At 61.3% G+C, this 21,931-nt stretch overlaps 2 protein-coding genes across 3 annotated transcripts; one reads left to right on the forward strand and one right to left on the reverse strand.

Annotated features, from left to right (window-relative positions):
- Positions 1–1,741: 1,741 nt before the first annotated feature.
- LOC135310787 (WD repeat-containing protein 62-like) lies at positions 1,742–15,314 on the reverse strand. 2 transcript variants are annotated; one of them, XM_064439753.1, is made up of 31 exons: positions 15,131–15,314; positions 14,339–14,430; positions 14,193–14,255; positions 13,823–13,880; positions 13,418–13,588; positions 13,124–13,258; positions 12,549–12,731; positions 12,309–12,469; positions 11,738–11,912; positions 11,504–11,641; positions 10,869–11,044; positions 10,590–10,681; positions 9,457–9,582; positions 9,058–9,125; positions 8,834–8,955; positions 8,637–8,712; positions 7,629–7,740; positions 7,348–7,411; positions 6,955–7,074; positions 6,730–6,863; positions 6,572–6,624; positions 6,255–6,458; positions 5,953–6,122; positions 5,427–5,551; positions 5,129–5,269; positions 4,897–5,023; positions 4,712–4,823; positions 4,535–4,601; positions 4,323–4,408; positions 2,009–2,216; positions 1,742–1,927 (listed from the first exon to the last, which is right to left on the reverse strand). In XM_064439753.1, exons 1-30 carry the CDS (start codon positions 15,296–15,298, stop codon positions 2,025–2,027), a joined length of 3,711 nt encoding a protein of 1,236 aa, XP_064295823.1. In that variant the 5' UTR covers positions 15,299–15,314; the 3' UTR covers positions 1,742–1,927; positions 2,009–2,024. The 2 variants fall into 2 exon arrangements, with proteins under 2 accessions (XP_064295823.1, XP_064295822.1); XM_064439752.1 differs by having other exon boundaries at positions 5,953–6,092; positions 15,131–15,313.
- Positions 15,315–15,681: 367 nt separating this feature from the next.
- Positions 15,682–19,144, forward strand: LOC135310788 (peroxynitrite isomerase THAP4-like). Its single transcript, XM_064439754.1, has 4 exons — positions 15,682–15,834; positions 17,091–17,277; positions 17,937–18,521; positions 18,730–19,144. Exons 1-4 carry the CDS (start codon positions 15,752–15,754, stop codon positions 18,865–18,867), a joined length of 993 nt encoding a protein of 330 aa, XP_064295824.1. The 5' UTR covers positions 15,682–15,751; the 3' UTR covers positions 18,868–19,144.
- Positions 19,145–21,931: the final 2,787 nt, after the last annotated feature.

Below are 21,931 nucleotides of genomic sequence, written 5' to 3' on the forward strand. Positions count from 1 at the left end.
TACCCCAAAATGTCCCCGTGGGCCCCAAGTTGTCCCCAATGCACCCTAAATCGCATCCCTGGTACCCGAAAATGTCCCTGTGGGCCCCAAGTTGTCCCCAATGCACCCTAAATCGCATCCCTGGTACCCGAAAATGTCCCTGTGGGCCCCAAGTTGCCCCCAATGCACCCTAAATCGCATCCCTGGTACCCCAAAATGTCCCTGTGGGCCCCAAGTTGTCCCCAATGCACCCTAAATCGCATCCCTGGTACCCGAAAATGTCCCTGTGGGCCCCAAGTTGCCCCCAATGCACCCTAAATCGCATCCCTGGTACCCCAAAATGTCCCCGTGGGCCCCAAGTTGCCCCCAATGCACCCTAAATCGCATCCCTGATACCCCAAAATGTCCCCGTGGGCCCCAAGTTGTCCCCAATGCACCCTAAATCGCATCCCTGGTACCCCAAAATGTCCCTGTGGGCCCCAAGTTGCCCCCAATGCACCCTAAATCGCATCCCTGATACCCCAAAATGTCCCCGTGGGCCCCAAGTTGTCCCCAATGCACCCTAAATCGCATCCCTGGTACCCCAAAATGTCCCCGTGGGCCCCAAGTTGCCCCCAATGCACCCTAAATCGCATCCCTGATACCCCAAAATGTCCCTGTGGGCCTCAAATTTCAGCTGGGGGGCCCAAATTGTCCCCAGTGGGCTCCAGGTTGTAACCCTGTGTCATGGTTTCAGCTGGGATAGAGTTAATTTTCTTCACTCTAGCTGGTGTAGTGCTGTGCTTTGAACTTAGCGTGGAAAAAAACCCGCTGAGATAACACAGAGATGTTTGGGCTGCTGCTGGGCAGGGCTTGTACTAGTCAAGGACATTTCCAGCTTCCCAGGCTCTGCCGGGGGCACAAGGGGCCGGGAGGGGAGGGGGCACAGCCGAGAGAGCGGAGTCAAACTGGCCAAAGGGACATTCCATCTCATGGAACGTCATGCCCAGTGTGTTACTGGGAGGGGCTGGCCGGGGGAGGGGGGAGCAACCGCGGCTGGGGGACGGGCAGCGTCGGTCGGCGGGTGGGGAGCGGCTGTGTCGTTTGTGTTTCTGTGGGTTTTTTCCTTTTTTTTTTTCCTTTCCCTTCCTTTTCCATTTTATTATATTAACATTCTTGTTGTTATTATCATAATCATTGTTACTATTATTATCATTTTATTGTAATCATTAAACTGTGCTTCTCTCAACCCACAAGTTCTTTTGCTCGTCCGATTCTCTTCCCCATCCCCCAGGGGTGGGGGGGTGGTGAGCGAGCAGCTGCGGGGTGTTCAGTTGCCAGCTGAGGCTGAACCACGACACCCTGTTGTCTCCCAGTTGCCCCATATCACCCCACAGCAGCCTCACATGTCCCCACAAGGCTCTAACTCGCCCCACTGGACCCCAGTTTGCATCCCCAGGGCCCCCAGTTGCCCACGATGTGCCCCATATTGTAGTCGTGGGGCTTTAAATTGCCATCTGGGTACCCCAAATCACCTCCCCATGCCCCCACATTGCCCCCACCCTGTCTCAAATCACTCTGTTGAGCCTTGACTTGCTCAAAATCTCCTTCTTCCGCACCTGAAATTGCCCGGTTGGGCCCTGAATCATCCCCTGGCTACCCTGAACCACCCTCCAGCCACCCAACATCTCACTGAAGCCCAAATTGCCGCATGAAAGTCTTGTGGGGCCCAGCGAGATCGTCAGATGCCAGAGCCACCAACCACAAAAACCCCTCGTTTTGGTTCTATAGCCTTTTATTATTTAAACAACCTTGAAAACCAACAGTGATGGCGGCTTCTGTCCTGCTGCCGGTGCCATGAAACAGGGTCAGGGTTGTGAGGGGATGTGCCGGTCAGGGCATTTGGTGGGTGTTTGAGGGGCTCCGAGCGGGACAACGTGGAAACCGGAGAAAAAGACCCATCCAAGAGCTGCAAAAAGGGTTAAAATGTAGAGAATTGCCTAAAAAATAGCCAAAATGTAACCAGGAAGGGGGGTCGGCACCCCAGTACCTCAATTTAATGCATGTCAGGGCTGCTGCCCTCCAACCTCCTCCATGAGGGGGTTGGAGTAGGCACGGAGCAGTGCCGGGTTTTGGGGTTCAGCATCACTGGTCACACCACGGGATCGCAGCTCCACTTTCACCCAGCTGAAAAGGCCGCCCAGTGCCATCCTCGCCTGGAAGAGGTCCTCCTCGGTGGCCTCAGCGCAGAGGGTCACCTGCGGGAGACACATCCCTTCGTCACCCTCCCATTCGTTGCCGGGTGGTTAAAACGCTCTGCCGGCGCCTTGGCTCTGAAGTGAGCCACGCCAGGTGGTTTTTTGGGGCTCTGACCCCCAAAACAGAGAATTGTTAAAGTTGGAAAAGGCCTCTGGGATCATCAAGGCCAACCATCGACCCAACAGCACCTAAACCACGTCGCCAAGTGCCGCATCTACATGTTGTTTGAAGCCCCCCAGGGGTGGCGACTCCCCCACCTCCCTGGGCAGCCTCTGCCAGTGCTTGACAGCCCTTTTGGTGAAGAAATAGTCCCCAACAGCCAACCTGAACCTCCCCAACGCAACCGGAGGCCGTTTCCTCTCCAGTCGCTCGTTCCTTGGGAGCAGAGACCGACCCCCCCTCACTCCAGCCCCTCTCAGGCAGCTGCAGAGAGCGAGAAGGGCTCCCCTCAGCCCCCCCTTCTCCAGGCTAAACCCCCCCAGCCCCCTCAGCTGCCCCCCAGCACACTTGTGCTCCAGACCCTGCCCCAGCCCCGCTGCCCTTCTCTGGACACGCTCCAGCCCCTCCAGGCCCTTCTTGTCCCGAGGGGCCCAAACCTGAGCCCAGCACTCGAGGTGGGGCCTCACTGGGGCCGAGCACAGGGGCCCCATCCCTGCCCGGCCCCTGCTGGCCACACCAGTGCTGACACAAGCCCGGGGGCTGGTGGCCTCCTTGGCCACCTACAATCATTGAATGCCCTGAGCTGGGAGGGACCCACAAGGACCATCGAGCCCAGCTCCCGTCCCTGCTCAGGACACCCCAAATTCACACCGTGTCTCTGAGGGCCTTGTCCAAGGGCTTCTGGAACATCGCCAGGCTGGTGCCGTGATGCCTCCCTGGGGAGCCTGTGCCAGGGCCCCACCACCCTCGGGGGGAAGGACCTTTCCCTAATGCCCAGCCTCACCCTCCCCTGGCACATCTCCCTGCCATTCCCTCGGGGCCTGGTGTTGGGCACCAGAGAGCAGAGACCAGCCCTGCCCCTCCTCCTGCCCTCAGGAGGGAGCTGCAGAGGCCATGAGGCTGCCCTCGGCCTCCTCTGCTCCAGCTGAACAAACCCAGGGACTCCAGCCGCTCCTCGCACGGTTTCCCCTCTAAACCCTTCCCCAACTTCATGGCCCTTCTCTGGATGCTCTCAAGGAGCTTTATATCCTTTATATCGTTTATATCCTATATCCTGCGGTGCCCAACACTGCCCACAGCGCTCGAGGTGAGGCCGCCCCAGCGCGGGGCAGAGCGGGACAATCCCCCCCTCGCCCGGCTGCGATGCAGGGCTCGATGCCCCCCGGGGCACGGCTGGCCCTCGGGGCTGCCAGGGCACGCTGGGGGCTCGTGTTCAACTTGCCATCGGCCAGAGCCCCCAGGTCCCTCCCCGCAGAGCTGCTCTCCAGCCTCCCGTTCCCCAGGCTGTCTGTACAGCCAGGGCTGCCGTGCCCCAGGTGTAAAACCCAGCCCTTGTCCTTGTTAAACTTCACCCGGGCACTGCTGGCTCACGCCCAGCCGCTGTCAGCCAGCGCCCCCAGGGCCTTCTCCACCACGCAGCTTTCCAGCCCCTCTGCCCCAGGCCTGGAGCGTTGCCTGGGGTTGTTGTGACCAAAGTGCAAGACCTGGCACTTGGCCTTGTTAAACCTCACCCAATTAAGCGCAGCCCATGGATCCAGCCTGTCCAGATCCCCCTGCAGAGCCTTCCTACCCTGGAGCAGATCGACATTCCCACCCAATTTGGTGGGAGCCATCTGCAAACTTAGGCCACGCTCAATCCCCTCATCTGTATTCCTGATCAAGATAGTAAAGAAGACTGGCCCTAAAACTGAGCCCAGGGGACATGGCTCGTGACCAGCCGCCAACTGAGTTTAGCTCTATGCACCACAACTCTCTGGGCTTGGCCGTCCAGCTGGTTTTTAACCCAGTGAAGGGTACGCCAGCCTAAGCCATGAGCTGCCAGCTGCTCTGCGAGGATGCTGCATGAGACTGTGTCAGCGGCTGGTCTTCCGAGGGAGGAAGAAGCGAACAACCCCCCCCAAAACGCCGTGAATCAGGGGGTTCCCCCTGCTTTGGCAGGCACCGACCTGGTCGTAGAGCCCCAGCATCTCCTGGAAGTGCGTCTGCAGCAGCCGCAGGGCCGTGGTGAAGGTCTTGACCTGGAGGTGGGGTCCTGTGGGCACAGCAGCTGCTGTGAGCCATGTCCCCCGCTCCGGGAGGGGACAAAATAACTGCCTTGTCCCCAGCCAGGAGGAGGTTTTGGGGTGAAGGGAGCCCCTCGTTGTCCTCAAATGCTCACCCGTGGGTTTGCTGGTGTTGGAGCCTGTTTCCTCTCCCATTTCGCAAGGTTTTTCATCTGTCGGTTTCTAAAAAGTTGATGGAGATGCCGCTTAGTCCAGCCCGAGGAATGAAAATGCCTTTTTTTGGGTGTTTCTCCCCCAAATTTCCCCTTCTCTTAGGCAGAAAACTGACTCGCCTCTGATTGCTGGAGCTCCTCAGATGTTTTCGGCTCGTCCCTAAGTGGCTCCTGGGCACGGGTAGGGCTCTGCGGCCGGGGCCGTGCCCGCAGGGGCAGGATGGCCGCCAGCCTGCGGGACAAGAGAAGGGGTTGGGAGCAGGAAACCACTTCCTCTCCAGACGAACACAGCGTCTGATGCCCACCTGCTGTTCTTCTGGCAGCGCAAGAGGAACCGGGCTGAAATGCTCAAACGTGGGTTCAAGAACAAGTTTTCTTCCTCATCCTCAGCTTTGGGTGGTTTCAAATCCTTTAAGGAGCCATCAAATTTCTCTGCGGCCGTGAGTCAGGAAGTGTTAGCTCCGCTATCGCTGCGATCCACCCGGATCAGCTGTACCGAGCGCACCGGCTCCGTCCGCCCACGGTTTTTCCCGTTACCTCTCGCATCGGCGTCCGCCAACGTCTCGAAGTGCTGCTTGAGGTATTTCTCCTGCTCCGGGGTCTGCGGCAGGGAGCTGCTCGATGGCGGGTTCTCCTCCGGCTCCTCTGCGTCCCCGGCGGAGCCCGATGAGTCCTCATCTGCCAGGATGGAGCCGGGAAGGAAATCCCGCCACAACGGATGTTGGCACCAGGTGGTTTTAATTCCAACACGTCCCCCAAGAGCTAAATCCACCCCCAGGCCTTCTGCTCGGTCACAAGTGTTCAGCGCCGGCAAAGCCAGTGCTCCTGGCGTTACCTGCTGGCTGGTAGCAAGGCACCAGCATTCCCAAACAGGGTGAAACGCAGGACGAGGCATCCTCCCGGCCGATCCCGATCTCCCCGGGGTACGTGGGGTGCAGCGGCAGCTCCAGCATGCATTGCCTTGGGGGAAAGCGAGCGGGTCGGTGCCAGTCGAGCACCGATGCCGCTGCCGGGTCTGCACTCGCCATCGCTCTGAGCGGGAACGCGGTCGGGATGGGGTTCAGTCGCACCCAAAAAATTTCCCTCCTCCAACCCCTTGATGAGCTTTAGGAGCCAGATTGGAGGTTTGGTGTGAGCTGGGGAGCCCGTCCTGCCCCATGGTGCCAGGCGTTGCCAAAACGCTCTGAAATTAGGCTTGAAAGGAAAAGCCACGGTGTGGAAGAGGGTGCGGTGGGAATGAGGGTGCGGTGGAGCTCGGCATGAGCTGGGACTTGGCGCAGTCAAATAAAGCCCAAACTAGCAGGGAGAGGTTGACTTAACACTGGCAGCAAATGCTGCGTTTCACTTTGGCCAGCACTGACCTGCTCGCCTCCAGCACGCACAGCTCCTCCAGGCTGGTCCCAGTTGTATCCACCAGTTCCAGTCCTCTGCTGGTTTCCTCATCTGGGAAGGGCTCGGAGAGCTGGAAGTCCTCAGTGAGGTCGCTGGCAGAGTTCTCCGCCTGCCAGAGACGGGGAGCTGATGTCTGTAGCTGGATTTTTCCCAGAAAGACAGGTGCCAGTGGGTGGGGGGGACTCCCGGGATGGTTAAAACCGGAATCCAGCACGGGCTGATTGAGGGCGCAGGGTCCGGCCCCTCATAGCTCGGGACTGGGGCAACTGACCTCTGAAAGCAAGTGCTCCAGGCTGCCGCGCTCGCACCCCGCGTTGCCCTCGAGGTGGGATTTGAGGGGGGTGAAGTAGGGTGCCTCCGCCTCCAGCAGGGTCTTGAAGGGGTCCCTCTCGGCGTGCTCTGCCCATCGCCCCTGCGGCCGGTAGCTCCTCCGGGGTCTGGTGGCCACCCTGTCCCCTTCCTCCACCTCTCCGAGCTGGAAAGGGAGGGAAAAAAGAGGGAATCGGGTGAAAATGGAGCAGAGAGATCTTCATCCGGTCGCATTAAATTAAATTAAATTACACTTCTAGGTGCGGCCATGCGACTTACCAGCCTCTTTGCCCACATGGGCATCCTGCCGTTGGTTAGGATGGACGCCGGAGCTGGAGGGGGAGAGCGGGGTTAGGAGCGGTGCCACGCACCGCTCGGAGGAAAGACGGGCAGAAAAACAGGGTACAGCTGCAAAGGGAGCCTGGCCCGCAACGCACGTGGCTCCAAGTCCTCCATGGAGGGGGTCTGCGGGGTTGAGGCCTCATCTCGCTCCTCCTCGGGCTCCTCGTCGGAGGCTCCGCTGGCAGTGGGAGCTGCCATCCCACCAGGGATCACGACATGGGTCTCCTGCCTGAAGGAGAGGAGAACGGTGGGACCGCTGAGCTCCGTCCCACCCCATTTTTGGGGTGCCCATGGGGCGAGGGGCTTTCCCCCCCCCCTACCTGAGCTGCGCTGGGGGACCGGGCTCCTTCACCCACTTTGGCTGCAGCAAATCGAGCTCCAGCAAGTGCTGCTTCATGCTGCTGGTGATTTTGTGGCCCAGGTGCCAAACAAAGATGCAGCTGGGGGTAGAATGACGGGGCGGGGCGGGTGGGAAGGTCAGTTCGCCCCCAGATTTTGGATACGGGGGGGCTTTATGTTAAATCCCTCAATTAATTCAATCCGCCTCAGCCCTTTAGCGCTGCCTCCACTTGTGCGAACCTCCCACCCAGCGCTTGCAAAAGCCAATTCTTCTCCCGTCGTGTCTTGCAAAGTGTATAAGGGCAAGGCATATAGGGCGAGGCATATAGGGCGAGGCGTAAATCAGATCATTTTTTAGGTCTGCTGGCCCCTACCTGTCTCCCGAGACGGTGATGAGGTGCTGGCAGTCGTAGGTGAACCGCATCCCCATGACTATTTCTGTGCCAAAGAGAAGGAGGTGTGGGAAGGGGTTCCACGTCAGGACCACGACCCCCATGCTTGTTCAGGAGATTTAAGTGACACAACGGGTGCATGGGGGTGTTATTGGGGAGGTTTCATGGCCAAAGGGGGGACATGCAGGGGGCTTCTTGCAGCTCTCCTCTGCGTCTTCCCTCTTTTGCCCGGGCACCCCCCAGGTTTTCAAGAGGAATTGAACCTGAATGGCCGAACATTTTCGCCACGCACTCCCCAGAGTGGAAGTTGATGAGGGCGATGCTCTTGTCGGAGCAGCTCGTTGCCAGGAAGGTGCCCGAGGGATCCAGCTGCACCTGGGGGAGAGGAGCGGTGGGTCGGGCTCGGCTGCGGGTGGGAAGGCAAACGGAACCAGGCAGGAGGGGTCTGGCTTGAAGGGATGTTCCAAGGGCCCCCATCCAACCTCCTGGCACAGGCAGGGACATCTCCCGCTCCATCGGGTTGCTCCGAGCTCCCTCCAACCCGACCTTGGACACCTCCCACCATGGGGCAGCCACAGCCTCTCTGGACAACCTGCTCCAGCGTCTCACCGCCCTCACGATACACCATCTCTTCCTCACGTCCTCCCTAACCCTCCCCTCAGTCGGTCTAAAGCTGTTGCCCCTCATCCCGTCCCTTCGGACCCTGGTCAAAGTCTCTCTCTGTCTTTCTTACGAGCCCCTTTACGTACTGAGCGGCCGCAGTAAGGTCTCCTTCTCTTCCCCAGGCTGGACGACCCCAACTCCCTCAGCCTCTCCCCGCCGCGGAGCTGCTCCAGCCCCGGCCCATCTCCCTGGCCTCCTCCAGACCCGCTCGAGCAGCTCCGCGGCCGCCTTGTGCTGGGGTCCCCAGAGCTGGATGCGGGGCGGGTCTCAAATCCCAAATCCCCTCCCTACTGCCGGCTCACACCCCGTTTGTCACCCACCGGCGTCCCCAAGTCCTTCTCCGCAGGGCTGCTCTCTGTCCGGCCGTCCACCCCCCAGCCCGCGCCGGGACGGAGGGTTGCCCCCGCCCAGCCGCAGGACCTCGCGCTTGGCCTTGTTGAACCTCATGATGTTCACGTTGGCCAACGTCTCCAGGTCCCTCGGGACGGCAGCTCTTCCCTCGAGGGTACCGACGGCTCAGCCCCAAGCCCTTCCACACCGATGACGGTCCCGCCCTGTGCTGAGGGAGCTGTCAGGGACACCCTGACGACCGAAAATCACCCTCTTACCTTCAGCAAGGAGCCTTCGTCTCCTTGTGAGCCCTTATAGCAGTACTTCTGCTTCCCACTGGCCGTGCTGTACACCCTGCGGGAGGAGCGGGATGTCGTCAAGCCGGCAACGAGCCCGCCGAGGACACCGGAGCCGGGAGAAGAAAGGCGATCCCGGCGTGGATTTAGCCTGAGCCCGTGCAGAAAAGCGCCTTCACCTGACGTTTCTGTCCTGGCAGGCGACAGCCACGTATTTCTGCGTGATGTCAATGTCCATGTCATACAAGGTGGTTTTCTCGGCGACATGATGAGTCCTAACGAAATTGAAGCTGTCTGGGAGCTGCAGGGAGATGGGGAGAGTCGTGTTGCCTTCTCGCTCGTCAGATTTCTGGGGAGAAATAGCAGGTGTGTCCCCCCCTCTGTGGCGATGCTGCTAACCCACCTTTCGAGCGTTGCGGAAATAAATACTTTTATCGGCGCCGCAGCTGATCAGCTGAATGTCCCCGTTGCCTGAGTGAAGAGAGCACAGGGGAAGGCGATGGGAGATCACGTCTGTTCCCAATTCGCCACCGAGTGAATCCAAAAAAAGATTATTTATGAATAAATCCATTACAAAAATGACTATTTTAAGGACTGGATGCAATCCAAGGGTGGGATCCCCCCGCTACGGATCCCCTCCAATGGATGGCTCCATGCTCTTGTCCCAAGATGCTTGTTTTCTAGCGAGGAGCTCCCTCTAACGCAGACGTTGAAGTTTAGGTAGGTAAATCCAGACAGAAAGGCAGAACAAGGCGAAGGGCAGCCCGACGGCAGGGAATTTGGATGCAATTCAGCTGCCTACCAGCAAACTTCACCGACGTTATCGCGGAGCAGTGATCATCCAGGGTTTGCTCCAGCCTGTAGTTCCTGTCTACGTTCAAGACGTGGATCAGCCTGTCCCGGCTCGCCGAAGCCAGCAGCGCTGCTCCTGGAGCCGTCGGAAAAGAGATGGTAAAATAACGCCACACTAAAGGTTTTTGTTAACACAACAGTATATTTGCTGTCATTTCCCTGCAAGGATTTGGATGGCAACCGGTTCTAGGCGGGGTGTTGTCATGGTTTGAGTGGGATAGAGTTAATTTTCTTCACTGCAGCTGGCCCAGTGCTGCGCTTTGGGCTTAGTATGAAACCAATGTTGGTAACGCACCGGCGGTTTGGCTGGTGCTGGGCAGGGCTTGTACTAGCCAAGGGCTTTTCCAGCTTCCCAGGCTCTGCCGGGGGCACAAGGGGCCGGGAGGGGAGGGGGCACAGCCGAGAGAGCGGAGTCAAACCGGCCAAAGGGACATTCCATCTCATGGAACGTCATGCCCAGTGTGTTACTGGGAGGGGCTGGCCGGGGGAGGGGGGAGCAACCGCGGCTGGGGGACGGGCAGCGTCGGTCGGCGGGTGGGGAGCGGTTGTATCACTTGTGTTTCTGTGGGTTTTTTCGCCCTTTCTCCCTTTTCCTTTTTATTATATCATCATTATTGTTATTACTATAATAATCATCATTATTATAATTATTATTTTATCTTAATTATTAAATTGTTCTTATCTCAACCCACAAGTTGGTTTTTTTGCTTTTGCTCTTCCAATTCTCTCCCCCGTCCCCCAGGGGTGGGGGGTGTGAGCGAGCGGCTGCCGGGTGTTCAGTTGCCGACTGGGGCTGAACCATGCCAGGTGTTAAAGGAAGAGCGAACGGAGGTGGCACCGCTTGGAGGGGTCGGTTACCCCCAGCACAGGCTGAGTGGGGTTAGCTGTGCGTCCCGGGGGCTTGTCTCCAACTCCCGGTGGTTTCTCAGAGGAGACACCCTTGCCTGCAAAGCTCGTTTTTCAGGATTCTTCAACTCATTTGGTGAAGGAGAAGCTTTCCCACCGGTTAGAGCCGGTCACCGGGAAGCCGAGCCTCGAGGTTCACTGGCACTGCCCGACACCGCCGCTGGGATGAAGCCTTACCGGTTTCTGGCTTCGAATACTCCAAGCAAAGAACTTCTGAATCGTGAGCCTCCACTTTAGCCACCTCCCGCATGAACTGCAGCTCGTGTATCCTGCGAGGGAAGCGTGTCGACAGCTCAGCCCCCCAAGAACCAGGGAAGGGGGCCAGGAACGCTGTCGGCACGCAGTGAGGGGGCTCGGAGGTTCTCACGGAGAAAGGCGAGCAGGTAAAACGAGTGGGGAGCCCACCCAGGCACCCAACCGCGCCCGTCCTCCATCGGCTTTCCGAGCACCACTTGCCTGATGGTTCCTCCTCTGTCCCCTGATGCCAAATGCTCCCCGTCGGGGCTGATCTTCATCACCCGTACCCCGGACTTGACATCAAGGTGACCCACGTTGTCACTTCGGTCAGGCACGCTGGAGGAATCCTGGAGGTGCTGTGTGTTGTTGTCCACATAGACGATGTTCAGCAGGGTCTTGGCGTGGGAGGAGAGGGGACGGTCAGGCCCCTGGTACAGCGCAGGCAGCTCTTTGGGGAGGAGCGGAGCCCACCCCCATCACCCAACTGCTTCCAACATCCCCGCTTTATTTTTTCCATGCTTTCCCCGCTCAGGAAACACCAGGGTTTGAGAAGCACAATTGTGCCCTTTGGTCATTTGGACAGAAATAGTGAGCACAGGAGAACAGAAAGCAGATTCCAAGCTTGCTATAATCACCAAAACCCACTAAAAATCACCGCTGGGGGAGCAGCTCTGTACCTAAAGTGGCAAGAAGCTGACGGGAACCACCCCAAAACCTCCAGCAACCTCGTTTTCTAGAGGGAAATCCCGCAAATGAGAGCACAGGGAGCTGGTTGAGCTTCCCCAGCTTCTGGCGCAGTTTTGGGGGGCTGCCTTGGGCAGGGAGGTGGGACGAAGCCCCCCTCCTCATCGTACCGTGCTGTAGGCGCTGCCCTGGATGGGCCGCGCGGAGCCATTTTCCAGGGTCCAAGTGCGGATGGTGTTGTCCGAGGAGCACGTCAGGAAGGAGCCGGGAGGCAGACAGGATCTCTGCTCCTCAAATTCGGGGTACACCTGCACCCAGGGGGTTATGTGTTGGGGTCGGGGCAGGGAAGGACAGGGGGGCTGCGGGTGCCCCAAATGGCCCCGGTGGGACCAGCTCGCCCTCACCTCGACACTCCAGACGAAGGAGCTGTGGAAAAGGTCCGACCACACCTTCCTGATGTTGCGCAGGTCCCCGACGTCCCAGACGTAGATGCTGTGGTCCTTGTAGACGCAGGACAGCCAGCGGTTGCCGGTGTCGTAGGCCAAGGCGATGGTGTCGGGGTATACCAGGTCCGGCCGCCTTCGGGGAGAGGGAGAGGGGGTCAGGTCATGTCCCACAGCAGCAGGGTTTTGGGGGACCGGCCCCTGCAGAGCCCACCGAGCGCTCCACCGGAGGCAGATTTGATTTGCAAACAGAATGGCGGCCGTATCCCAACATGCAGCCCCGAAACGAAGGGGAAAATGAAGGGACGCCCCCCCCGTAAGCCTGACACCGCCCACCCGTCCTCGCTGTCCTTCACTGTGGGTGAAATCAGGCACCGATTCGAACCCATCTCAGCTCAGAGCTCCATCGAGGCGAGCTCGCAGGGCCGAGCAATGAGAGCTGTGGGGTCTGAAACCCGGCAGTTCAGCAACAAAAAGCCGTGCCGGGCAGTTCGGGAGGGGGCAGCGGGGGATCCCTGCTGCCGTGCGGTACCTCGGTGGGGGGGCCTGGGTGACATCCACGCCCAGGGGGTGAGGTCTGGGGAGGTCGCTCAGGTAGCACATGTCACGAGCCTGGAAAATCTTCACGGTGCCGTCGGCGCAACCGCAAAATATCAGCTCCTCGCTGAGGCAGAGGCAGTTTGCCAGCGGTACCTGCGGCCAGAGCGGGTAAGGTCCCTGCCGCTGGGCTTCACCCTGGGGGGGTTCCGGGTGATCCCCCGCCACCACCCACCTGCAGAACCATCCATTTTTCCAGCATCCGCTTCTCGTTGAACTGGCAGAGCAGTCCCGAGGAGGAGACGCAGAAGGTGCTGCCGGACATCGGCCCTCGGCCACAGGCCACGCCACAGAAGACGTTGTCGTGAAGCTCACCCAGCAGCCCCGAGCGTCCCACCAGCGGCACCGTCTCGTTGATCTGCAAAGCGAAGGTAGAGTCTCCAGCACGACGTTAATGAGCGTTAACGAAGGAAGTGGCTCCCAACCGCTGGATGTCGGCACCGTCCCCGCACGCTCTCCCTGCCAGAGGGATCTTTCGCCGGCTGGAGCTTCCCCAGCTCCGCGCTGAGCTGAAACACCCGCGCCTTCGAGGTCCGGCGCCAGATGACCAGAGCAAAGCAACGTTCAGGAAGGACGTGGCATGAATTTTGGGACGAAAACCTGCTGTTTTCTTCACTTCTTTCTACAGAAACCTCCCGCTCCCATGTCACATCGGCTTAGTAATGAGGATTTAAGCGGTGTCCAGCCCCAGATCGGCTTCATCGGCTGCCCGTGCCCCCGAGACAGTGTCGGCAAAGGGCACCCCCTCACCTTCACATCCCTCGACGAGTCCAGGAACCAGAATTTGACGTGGCGTTGCCCCACGGTGACAAAGTAGCTGTCCTCGGAGAAGGACACAGCCGTCACTTTGCAGGACACCTTGTTCGACGCGACCAGGGAATCCTTCTGCTCGGAAAGACGTGGTTGGGTCGTGCACAGTAAGCGTTAGCGCAAAAAAAAGTCCGTAGCCATGAGCAACCATGAGAAAAGAGGGAAAAGGGCTGGGTTTTCACCCCGATTTGGGGAATTTCAAGCTGCTTTCAGCTCAGTTCAGCCGGAGCTCACCTTCCAATCCCAAACGTTGACCACCATGTCGTGCATGTAGCCCACCGACACCAGGTACTTGCCGCTGGGGGAGAAGGCGACGCAAGCCACGCCGCACTTGTGACCGAGCAATGCCGACACCTGCGCCTGTTCCTCCACGTCCCACACGCGGACGGCCGGGCGGTGTCCGTTCTACGCCGGGCAGCGGGGGGAAAACAGCGGCGTGGCGGCGGCTTTCCCCTTCTCGCCAGCCCCCTGCGGCCACCCGGCACGTCCTCCGACCCTAAAAGGTGTTCCCACCCGCCCAGCGCAATCCCAAATTGGGTAGAAAACCCCAAAAAAGGAGGGGAGGGATAATACTCCATCCCGCCAGTGCCGGGACAGCCAAAATTGGGGTGTAGGTGACTATAAATAAGTGGTACCCACCTCTCCGGTGACCAGGAGCTTGCCATCGGGCGAGAAGGCCAACGCACTTAGGGTTTTCCTGGAAAACGTTGGGTTTTCATTAACAACTGGGTGGCTCTGGAGGGAAAACTGAGGGTTTACTGGGAGGAGAAGGGAGAAAAAATACTGGAAGCAGCGCGAGGTTGTTCTTGGAACCCAATGTATGGCACAGCCTGTGTTTGTGGGGTGCCTGGAACTGTTCAGGAGGAGTTTGGGTGTACCTGGAGGTGTTTAGGGTTAGCTGGAGGTGTTCAGGCAGTGTTTGAGGCATACCTGGAGGTGTTTGGGGTTCCTAGAGGTGTTTGGGGGTACCTGGAAGCGTACAGGGGTACCTGGAGGTATCGGGGGGTACCTGGAGGGGTTCAGGATGTGTCTCTGCCTGTTATCCCGGGGATTCAGGATGACGACGACGCACCTGCATAGGAAGGGGACAGTTTTTTCCCCGGCTGGGGTGTCAGGGGGCATGAGGGGCTCCCGGGGCTCCTGGTGGATGCTTACCCTGCTGGGTAGGCGAGCAGCCCGGCAGCTGGGTGGCAGGCCAGGCTGCTGCTGGACTGGGTGGTGATTCCCAGCACCTTCTCCAGCATCACCTGGGGGAGAGGAGGAAGGAGCCCCATGGGCATGGGGCTGGAGGGGGCAGGGGGAACATGGGGGGCGCAGGAGGGGGGGCGGGACGTGTGGCCAGGATGGGACCCTGACCCGCCAGGGGTGGCCCTGGGGCGGTGCAGGGCATCCATGGGCACTCCGTGTCCCACACTTCATCTCCCCCATCCCCGAGGGGATCCCCAAAGCACAGCCTGGATGGAAGCACTGCCATCCCCTCCCCCGATGGAGACCCCGAGTGCTGCCCCTCCCCAGGCTCCGCCCCCAGACAGACAGTCCCGCCCCCTCCCCAGGCTCCGCCCCCAGACAGTCAGCCTTGACCCTTCCCTAGGCTCTGCCCTCGGTCACCAGTCCCACCCCCTCCCCAGGCTCCACCCCCAGACCTTCAGTCCCGCCCCCTCCTCAGGCTCCGCCCCCAGGCCCGCAGCCCTGCTCCTTGTCCAGGCTCCGCCCCCGCAGGGACCCCCAACCCCGCCCCTCTCCGAAGCCCCGCCCCATGGAACCTTTACCCCGCCTTCTCCCTAAGCTGCACCTCCCGTGGACACGCCCCCAACAAGCCATCTCCTACGCAAAGCCCCGCCCACATGGGGAGCCCCCAGCCCCGCCACCATGGGGAAAGCCCCGCCCCTCTCCCGAATCCCCGCCCCTCCCATCGCCCCAGCGGCCGCCCGCCCGGGCGCTCCTCACCGCCTTCTCCGGGCGTTGGTGCTGCGACCGCTGCCGCGGGTTGAAGAGCGGAGGCGAGTCGGGCCCGGTGCCGCCGCTCGCCCCGTCACCGCCCGCCGCCATGGCTGCGGGTCGCCGCTGCTCGTTACCGCTCCGAACGGCGCGCGGAAAGCCGGGTCCCCTCTCCATTGGCCACCGCCCACGCCGCTCACGGCCCGGCTCCCCCGCCTCGCCCAATGGCAGCGCGGAGCCGCGGGGCAAGGCTCCGCCCTGAGGCTTCCTGTCACTCGGCCAATAGCGGGGGAGGACCGGCGCCGGTACCGCCCACTGTGGCTTCGGGCCCCGCGGACCCGGCCCAACCTGCCCGGCCGTGACTGTCGGCGGCAATTAAAGCCACGGAAGGGGGTTATTAACGGCGTGGGAAAGGGCGCATCCCGGGAGAACGGGGCCGTCCCGGGAGTGGGGAGCCCCACGGGGAGGTTCCGCGTTCACGCCCGGCCGTGTAGGCCCCGTTGCTATGGCCACGGCGCCCCGTCTCAGTGCGCATGCGCGCTCCCACAAGGGAGGGTGCTAACGGAAGCGTTGCTATGGCGACGGCCGTGCGCGTTGACGCCACACGCTGCGTCACGTGAAGCGGCAGCGATGCCCAAGTACTGCCGGGCCCCGCACTGCAGCAACGCTGCGGGGCAGCCCCGGCCGCCCGCCCGCCGGCTCAGCTTCTACAAGTTAGTACCGGGGAGCGGGTACCGGGGAGGCGGGCTCTGCCCTCGGCCCCGCCCATGGTGGGAAGGGGCCTGAGCCTCAAGCCTAAGCCTGAGCCTTATCGGGGCTTGGCCTTGGGCCTGAGCCTGTGGAGTGGGGAGCACCCACGAAGTGGAGTAGGTTCGTTAGCTGGGGTGAGCTCGTTGGCCCGGCCTGGGCCTGAGCCTGAAGCCTGTAGCTGAGCCTGAGCAGGGCTTGGCCTTGGGCCTTGGGCCTGAGCTGGAGCCTGAGCAGGGCTTGGCCTTGGGCCTTGGGCCTGAGCAGGCCTTGGCCTTGGGCCTGAGCCTGACCTGGAGCAGGGCTGGGCCTTGGGTGCCGGAGCCTGAGCTGGAGCGGGGCTGGGCCTTGGGTGCCGGAGCCTGAGCTGGAGCGGGGCTGGGCCTTGGGTGCCGGAGCCTGAGCTGGAGCGGGGCTGGGCCTTGGGTGCCGGAGCCTGAGCTGGAGCGGGGCTGGGCCTTGGGTGCCGGAGCCTGAGCTGGAGCGGGGCTGGGCCTTGGGTGCCGGAGCCTGAGCTGGAGCGGGGCTGGGCCTTGGGTGCCGGAGCCTGACCTGGAGCGGGGCTGGGCCTTGGGTGCCGGAGCCTGACCTGGAGCGGGGCTGGGCCTTGGGTGCCGGAGCCTGACCTGGAGCGGGGCTGGGCCTTGGGTGCCGGAGCCTGACCTGGAGCGGGGCTGGGCCTTGGGTGCCGGAGCCTGACCTGGAGCGGGGCTGGGCCTTGGGTGCCGGAGCCTGACCTGGAGCGGGGCTGGGCCTTGGGTGCCGGAGCCTGAGCTGGAGCGGGGCTGGGCCTTGGGTGCCGGAGCCTGAGCTGGAGCGGGGCTGGGCCTTGGGCCTCGGGCCTCAGAGCCTGAGCCAGAGCCTGAGTGGGGCTGGGCCTCAGGCCAGAGCTGGAGCCTGACTGGGGTTGGGCCTCGGGCCTGAGCCAGAGCTCAAGCCTGAGCAGGGCTTGGCCTTGGGCCTCAGGCCTGAACCTGAGCGGGGCCTGGGCTTGGGCCTCAGGCCTGAACCTGAGCCTGAGTGGGGTCTGGGCCCAAGTCAGCTCTTTGAGGGGAGGACACTCAGCCCCCTCGCAGGGAAGGACCCTGGGGTGGGGGCACCCAAGGCGGGGTTGGGACAGCCTGAAATGGCAGCCTTTGGGTCCCCCAGGGAGGCATTAAAGATGAGGGTGTGGGGGACCCCCCATCATCCCGTTACCACCCCCATCCTGTTACCCCCCCAGGTTCCCACTGCAGGACACGGCGCGGCTGCGGCAATGGCTGACCCAGATGCGGCGGGAGAACTGGGTGCCCACCCGCCACCAGCACCTCTGCAGCGACCACTTCGAGCCCTCCTGCTTCCAGTACCGCTGGGGCGTGCGCTACCTGCGGCCCGACGCCATCCCCACCATCTTCCCCCACAGCCCCCTGGTAAGCCCACCACCACCAGCAGAGGCCCTGGAAACATCTGGAACAGTCTAGAAACCCCTAGGAGGCTCCTCTAAAATCTTCTGGGAGAGGGACAGGTCCCTTGGAAGCATCTCGGAGCTCCCCAGAGGGCCCTTAAGCTCCTCACCTGGATCTAGAAGTGTCTGAAAGGTTCTAGAAGCCCCCACAGAAGGGGATAGGGGCACTTTGGGGGTGCTGGGTTGTCCTAGAGTGGTCTGGAAGCTCCTAGAGAGGTCTTGAGGATCCCTGAGAGATTTAGGAGCTCCCCAGAAGGGTCTCAAGGGGTCTCGAAGCTCCTCAGATGGTTCTAGGCAGGTCTGGAAGGTTCTAGAAGCCCCCTCAGAAGGGGCAGGAGGCTCTTTTGGGGTGGTGGATTGTCCTAGAGGGGTCTGGAACCTCCTAGGAGGGATTTAGAGGCTCTATGAGGGCTTTAGGAGCTCCCCGGAAGGGTCTGGATGTTCCCCAGGAGCGGGATTTGTCACCTCGGGGTGGCTTTTGTCCCCCAGAGCAGGGAATTTTGGGGTCAAACCTGCACCGCTGCCCCTCCCTGCTCTGCTGTATCACTTCAAGAACCTCCAGAAACAGGAATTTGGGGGTTTGGTGTGGCTTGTGGTGTTTGTTTGTTTGTTTGTTTTTCACAGAAGCAGGAGAGTCCCAGCACGCTGCCGGGTGTCACCCAGCCTAAGCAGCCCCTCCCAGCGAGCGGTGCAGAGCTGGTGTCGCCAGGGCAGCCACCACTCCCCGAAGCCGCTGCACTGGAAGCTGTGCCTGTCGCCCTGGAGCCTGGCTCGACCACGCCGCCGCTTCTCGGTTCCCCGGTGGAACCGGGAGACGTCCCCGAGGGTGTCCCCAGCTGCGCCACTGCATCGCCACCGCCATCCCCGCAGGCAGAGGACGCGGCCGTCAAACCACCCACTGCCAGCCCGCTGCATTTCAATCCCGCCCACACCGTGCCGGCCACTACCGCGTCCAAGACCGTCCTTTGTTCAGCCCTGAGGCTCCCCGTCGTCTCCACCGTCCCCACTGTGTCCGAGGCAGTGACACCGGCGGTGACGCCGGGCGAGCTGAGCACCGAGGAACTCGTCGGCGTCGTCTTGGTGCTACAGCGGAAGGTGAAGGTGTTGCAGCAGCGGCAACGGCGACACCGGGCCCGGCTGGAGGCCATGGAGGGGCTGGTGGAGCAGCTGCGCCGCGAAAGCCTCCTCTCCTCGGAGCGCCTCAAGCTGGTAGGTGACACTGGGGACACTGGCGGGTGACAACCTGGCAGGTGACACCGTTCTGAGGCGGATGATGCTGTTCCTTGGTGGGTGGTGCTCCTCGCTGGGTGACGCTGGTGTCAACGCCAGGGTTGGGGGGAGAGGGATGTCACCCTGTGGTGTCACCTCATGGTGTCACCCTACGCTGGGGGCTTCCCGGTGTCGCCTCTCCCTCCAGGCCTGTCTACAGCCGGTGCCGGTGACACCAGACCCTGCTGGTGCCGTCACCATCATCTGCCAGGAGGAGGAAGAGGTGGTTTATGCCGTGCCACCGCCAGCGGGAACAGCCTGCAGCCTCGGCCTGGAGCAGCCGTGACACCGTCACCAGGATGCTTTGAGGAGGGGTGGCCCTCACTGGGGACACCGCGCTGTGCCTGGGGGTGGCACCCTGTGCCATTTCCCCCACACACACACACCCCACTTTTGGGGGTGGGTGGGGCTCAGCTGAGGTGCCCCCCACCCATGGGTGCTGCACCCCAGGGGAGGGGACGCTTTACTTTTGTATTTAAGGTTTATTTTGTGATATTTGGGAGGGGGTGGGGTTGGGGACATTCCCTCCCGCCCCCGGCTCTAATAAAGGACAACGGAGGCGAGCACCTGGGGGGTCTGTGTGTGACATGGGGAGGGTGATGTGAGCTTGTGGCCTTGGGGACATTGGCCTCTCCTGAGGAGGCCCCATTCTGACCCCCCTGCCCCCACCCCAGCCCCCGTTTTGTGGTTGGGCCTAACCCATCAGTAGGCTCCAGAGTTAATGGCAGGGAAAGGGGTGGTTCCTTGGGGACTAGCCCCACCCCCTGTGCCCTATAGCTATGAGGGGCCTCTATACCCCTGTAGCCTCTGCCCCTATATCCCTCATAGATTGCTGCAGGCTGTCAGCCTCTGTGGCCACCATAACCACCCACTGCCAACCCCTATAGCCCCTCCCCCAGTGTGTTCCTGTAGCCGCTCCCACAGCTCCTGTAGGTTCCCATAGCCACTCCCACAGCTCCTATAGCCCTTCCCACATCCCCTATGGGTTCCCACAGCCCCTATAACCCCTCCTGCAGCCCCTATGGACTCCTATTGCCCCTCCCTCAGCTCCTCCAGCCCCTGTGGGTTCCTGTAGGCCCCCTGCAGCTCCCTGGACCTCTCATTATAGCCTCCATACACCCCCTGGCCAACCTCCAGCCCCTGGAGCCCTCTTCCAGCTCCAAATCTTATAGCGCCTCTCCACCACCTATAGCTTCTTTCCAGCTCCCTATAGCCAGCCTCTACCATTCCTCTGCAGCTCCCTACAGACCCTCTGAAACCCCAGTAGCTGCTGGCCCCTATAGTCTATTCCTAGTCCTGGCCAACCCCCCATAGCCCCTCCCCAGAGCCTATAGGTGCTCTCCAGCCCCCACAGCTGCCCATAATCCTCTATAGCCCCCAAAGCGCCTCTCCAGCTCCCATAGGCCATCTACAGCCTTTATGGCTTCTCCCCATCACCTATAGCTCTCTATAGCCCCATGCCAGCTCCTGTAGACCCCCTGATAGCCCCTATAGCTACTCTTGCACCACTATAACCCCCATAGTCCCCACAGCCATCTATAGCTACTCATCATGCCCTATGGTCCTCTATACTAATCATCATCACCTATAGCCCCCATAGGCCCTATAGCTGCTGATTGCCCCCTGTAGTCCTTTATAGCTGCTCTGCAGCCCCTATAGCCGCTCATCAGCCCCTATAGCCCCGATAGCCCCTACAGCTGCTCTGCAGCCCCTATAGCCGCTCATCAGCCCTGATAGCCCCTACAGCTGCTCTGCAGCCCCTATAGCCACTCATCAGCCCCTATAGCCCCGATAGCCCCTACAGCTGCTCTGCAGCCCCTATAGCCGCTCATCAGCCCCTATAGCCCCTACAGCTGCTCTGCAGCCCCTATAGCCGCTCATCAGCCCCTATAGCCCCGATAGCCCCTACAGCTGCTCTGCAGCCCCTATAGCCGCTCATCAGCCCCGATAGGCCCTACAGCTGCTCTGCAGCCCCTATAGCCGCTCATCAGCCCCTATAGCCCCGATAGCCCCTACAGCTGCTCTGCAGCCCCTATAGCCGCTCATCAGCCCCTATAGCCCCGATAGCCCCTACAGCTGCTCTGCAGCCCCTGTAGCCGCTCATCAGCCCCTATAGCCCCAATAGCCCCTACAGCTGCTCTGCAGCCCCTGTAGCCGCTCATCAGCCCCTATAGCCCCAATAGCCCCTACAGCTGCTCTGCAGCCCCTATAGCCGCTCATCAGCCCCTATAGCCCCGATAGCCCCTACAGCTGCTCTGCAGTCCCTATAGCCGCTCATCAGCCCCTATAGCCCCGATAGCCCCTACAGCTGCTCTGCAGCCCCTGTAGCCGCTCATCAGCCCCTATAGCCCCAATAGCCCCTACAGCTGCTCTGCAGCCCCTATAGCCGCTCATCAGCCCCTATAGCCCCAATAGCCCCTACAGCTGCTCTGCAGCCCCTATAGCCGCTCATCAGCCCCTATAGCCCCAATAGCCCCTACAGCTGCTCTGCAGCCCCTATAGCCGCTCATCAGCCCCTATAGCCCCAATAGCCCCTACAGCTGCTCTGCAGCCCCTATAGCAGCTCATCAGCTCCTACAGCCCCGATAGCCCCTATAGCCGCTCATCAGCCCCTATAGCCGCTCATCAGCCCCTATAGCCCCAATAGCCCCTACAGCTGCTCTGCAGCCCCTATAGCCGCTCATCAGCCCCTATAGCCCCAATAGCCCCTACAGCTGCTCTGCAGCCCCTATAGCCGCTCGTCAGCCCCTATAGCCCCGATAGCCCCTACAGCTGCTCTGCAGCCCCTATAGCCGCTCATCAGCCCCTATAGCCCCGATAGCCCCTACAGCTGCTCTGCAGCCCCTATAGCCGCTCATCAGCCCCTATAGCCCCAATAGCCCCTACAGCTGCTCTGCAGCCCCTATAGCCGCTCATCAGCCCCTATAGCCCCGATAGCCCCTACAGCTGCTCTGCAGCCCCTATAGCCGCTCATCAGCCCCTATAGCCCCAATAGCCCCTACAGCTGCTCTGCAGCCCCTATAGCCGCTCATCAGCTCCTACAGCCCCGATAGCCCCTACAGCTGCTCTGCAGCCCCTATAGCCGCTCATCAGCCCCTATAGCCCCAATAGCCCCTACAGCTGCTCTGCAGCCCCTATAGCCGCTCATCAGCCCTGATAGCCCCTACAGCTGCTCTGCAGCCCCTATAGCCGCTCATCAGCCCCTATAGCCCCGATAGCCCCTACAGCTGCTCTGCAGCCCCTATAGCCCCTATAGCCCGGTGCCAGCCCCCGCTGCCCCCGATGGTCGCCCCTATAGGCTCCGCCTCCGCAGGCCCCGCCCCGCAGCCCCCCGTCGCCCCCCACCCCCC

Source organism: Phalacrocorax carbo, assembly GCF_963921805.1.
Source record: "Phalacrocorax carbo chromosome 31 unlocalized genomic scaffold, bPhaCar2.1 SUPER_31_unloc_4, whole genome shotgun sequence".
Taxonomy (NCBI): Eukaryota; Metazoa; Chordata; class Aves; order Suliformes; family Phalacrocoracidae; genus Phalacrocorax; species Phalacrocorax carbo.

What these genes read in the sequence shown, in the direction of transcription:
- LOC135310787 (XM_064439753.1), bottom strand. Translation starts at nt 15,298, where the DNA reads ATGGAGAGGGGACCCGGCTTTCCGCGCGCCGTTCGGAGCGGTAACGAG. An exon ending in ACCAACGCCCGGAGAAGGCG is followed by an intron (nt 14,431 to 15,130) that starts GTGAGGAGCGCC and finishes CCTCTCCCCCAG; the next exon opens with GTGATGCTGGAGAAGGTGCT. An exon ending in AGGAGCTCCAGCAATCAGAG is followed by an intron (nt 4,602 to 4,711) that starts GCGAGTCAGTTT and finishes TCAACTTTTTAG; the next exon opens with AAACCGACAGATGAAAAACC.
- LOC135310788 (XM_064439754.1), top strand. Translation starts at nt 15,752, where the DNA reads ATGCCCAAGTACTGCCGGGCCCCGCACTGCAGCAACGCTGCGGGGCAG. An exon ending in CGCCGGCTCAGCTTCTACAA is followed by an intron (nt 15,835 to 17,090) that starts GTTAGTACCGGG and finishes TTACCCCCCCAG; the next exon opens with GTTCCCACTGCAGGACACGG. An exon ending in CCTCGGAGCGCCTCAAGCTG is followed by an intron (nt 18,522 to 18,729) that starts GTAGGTGACACT and finishes CTCTCCCTCCAG; the next exon opens with GCCTGTCTACAGCCGGTGCC.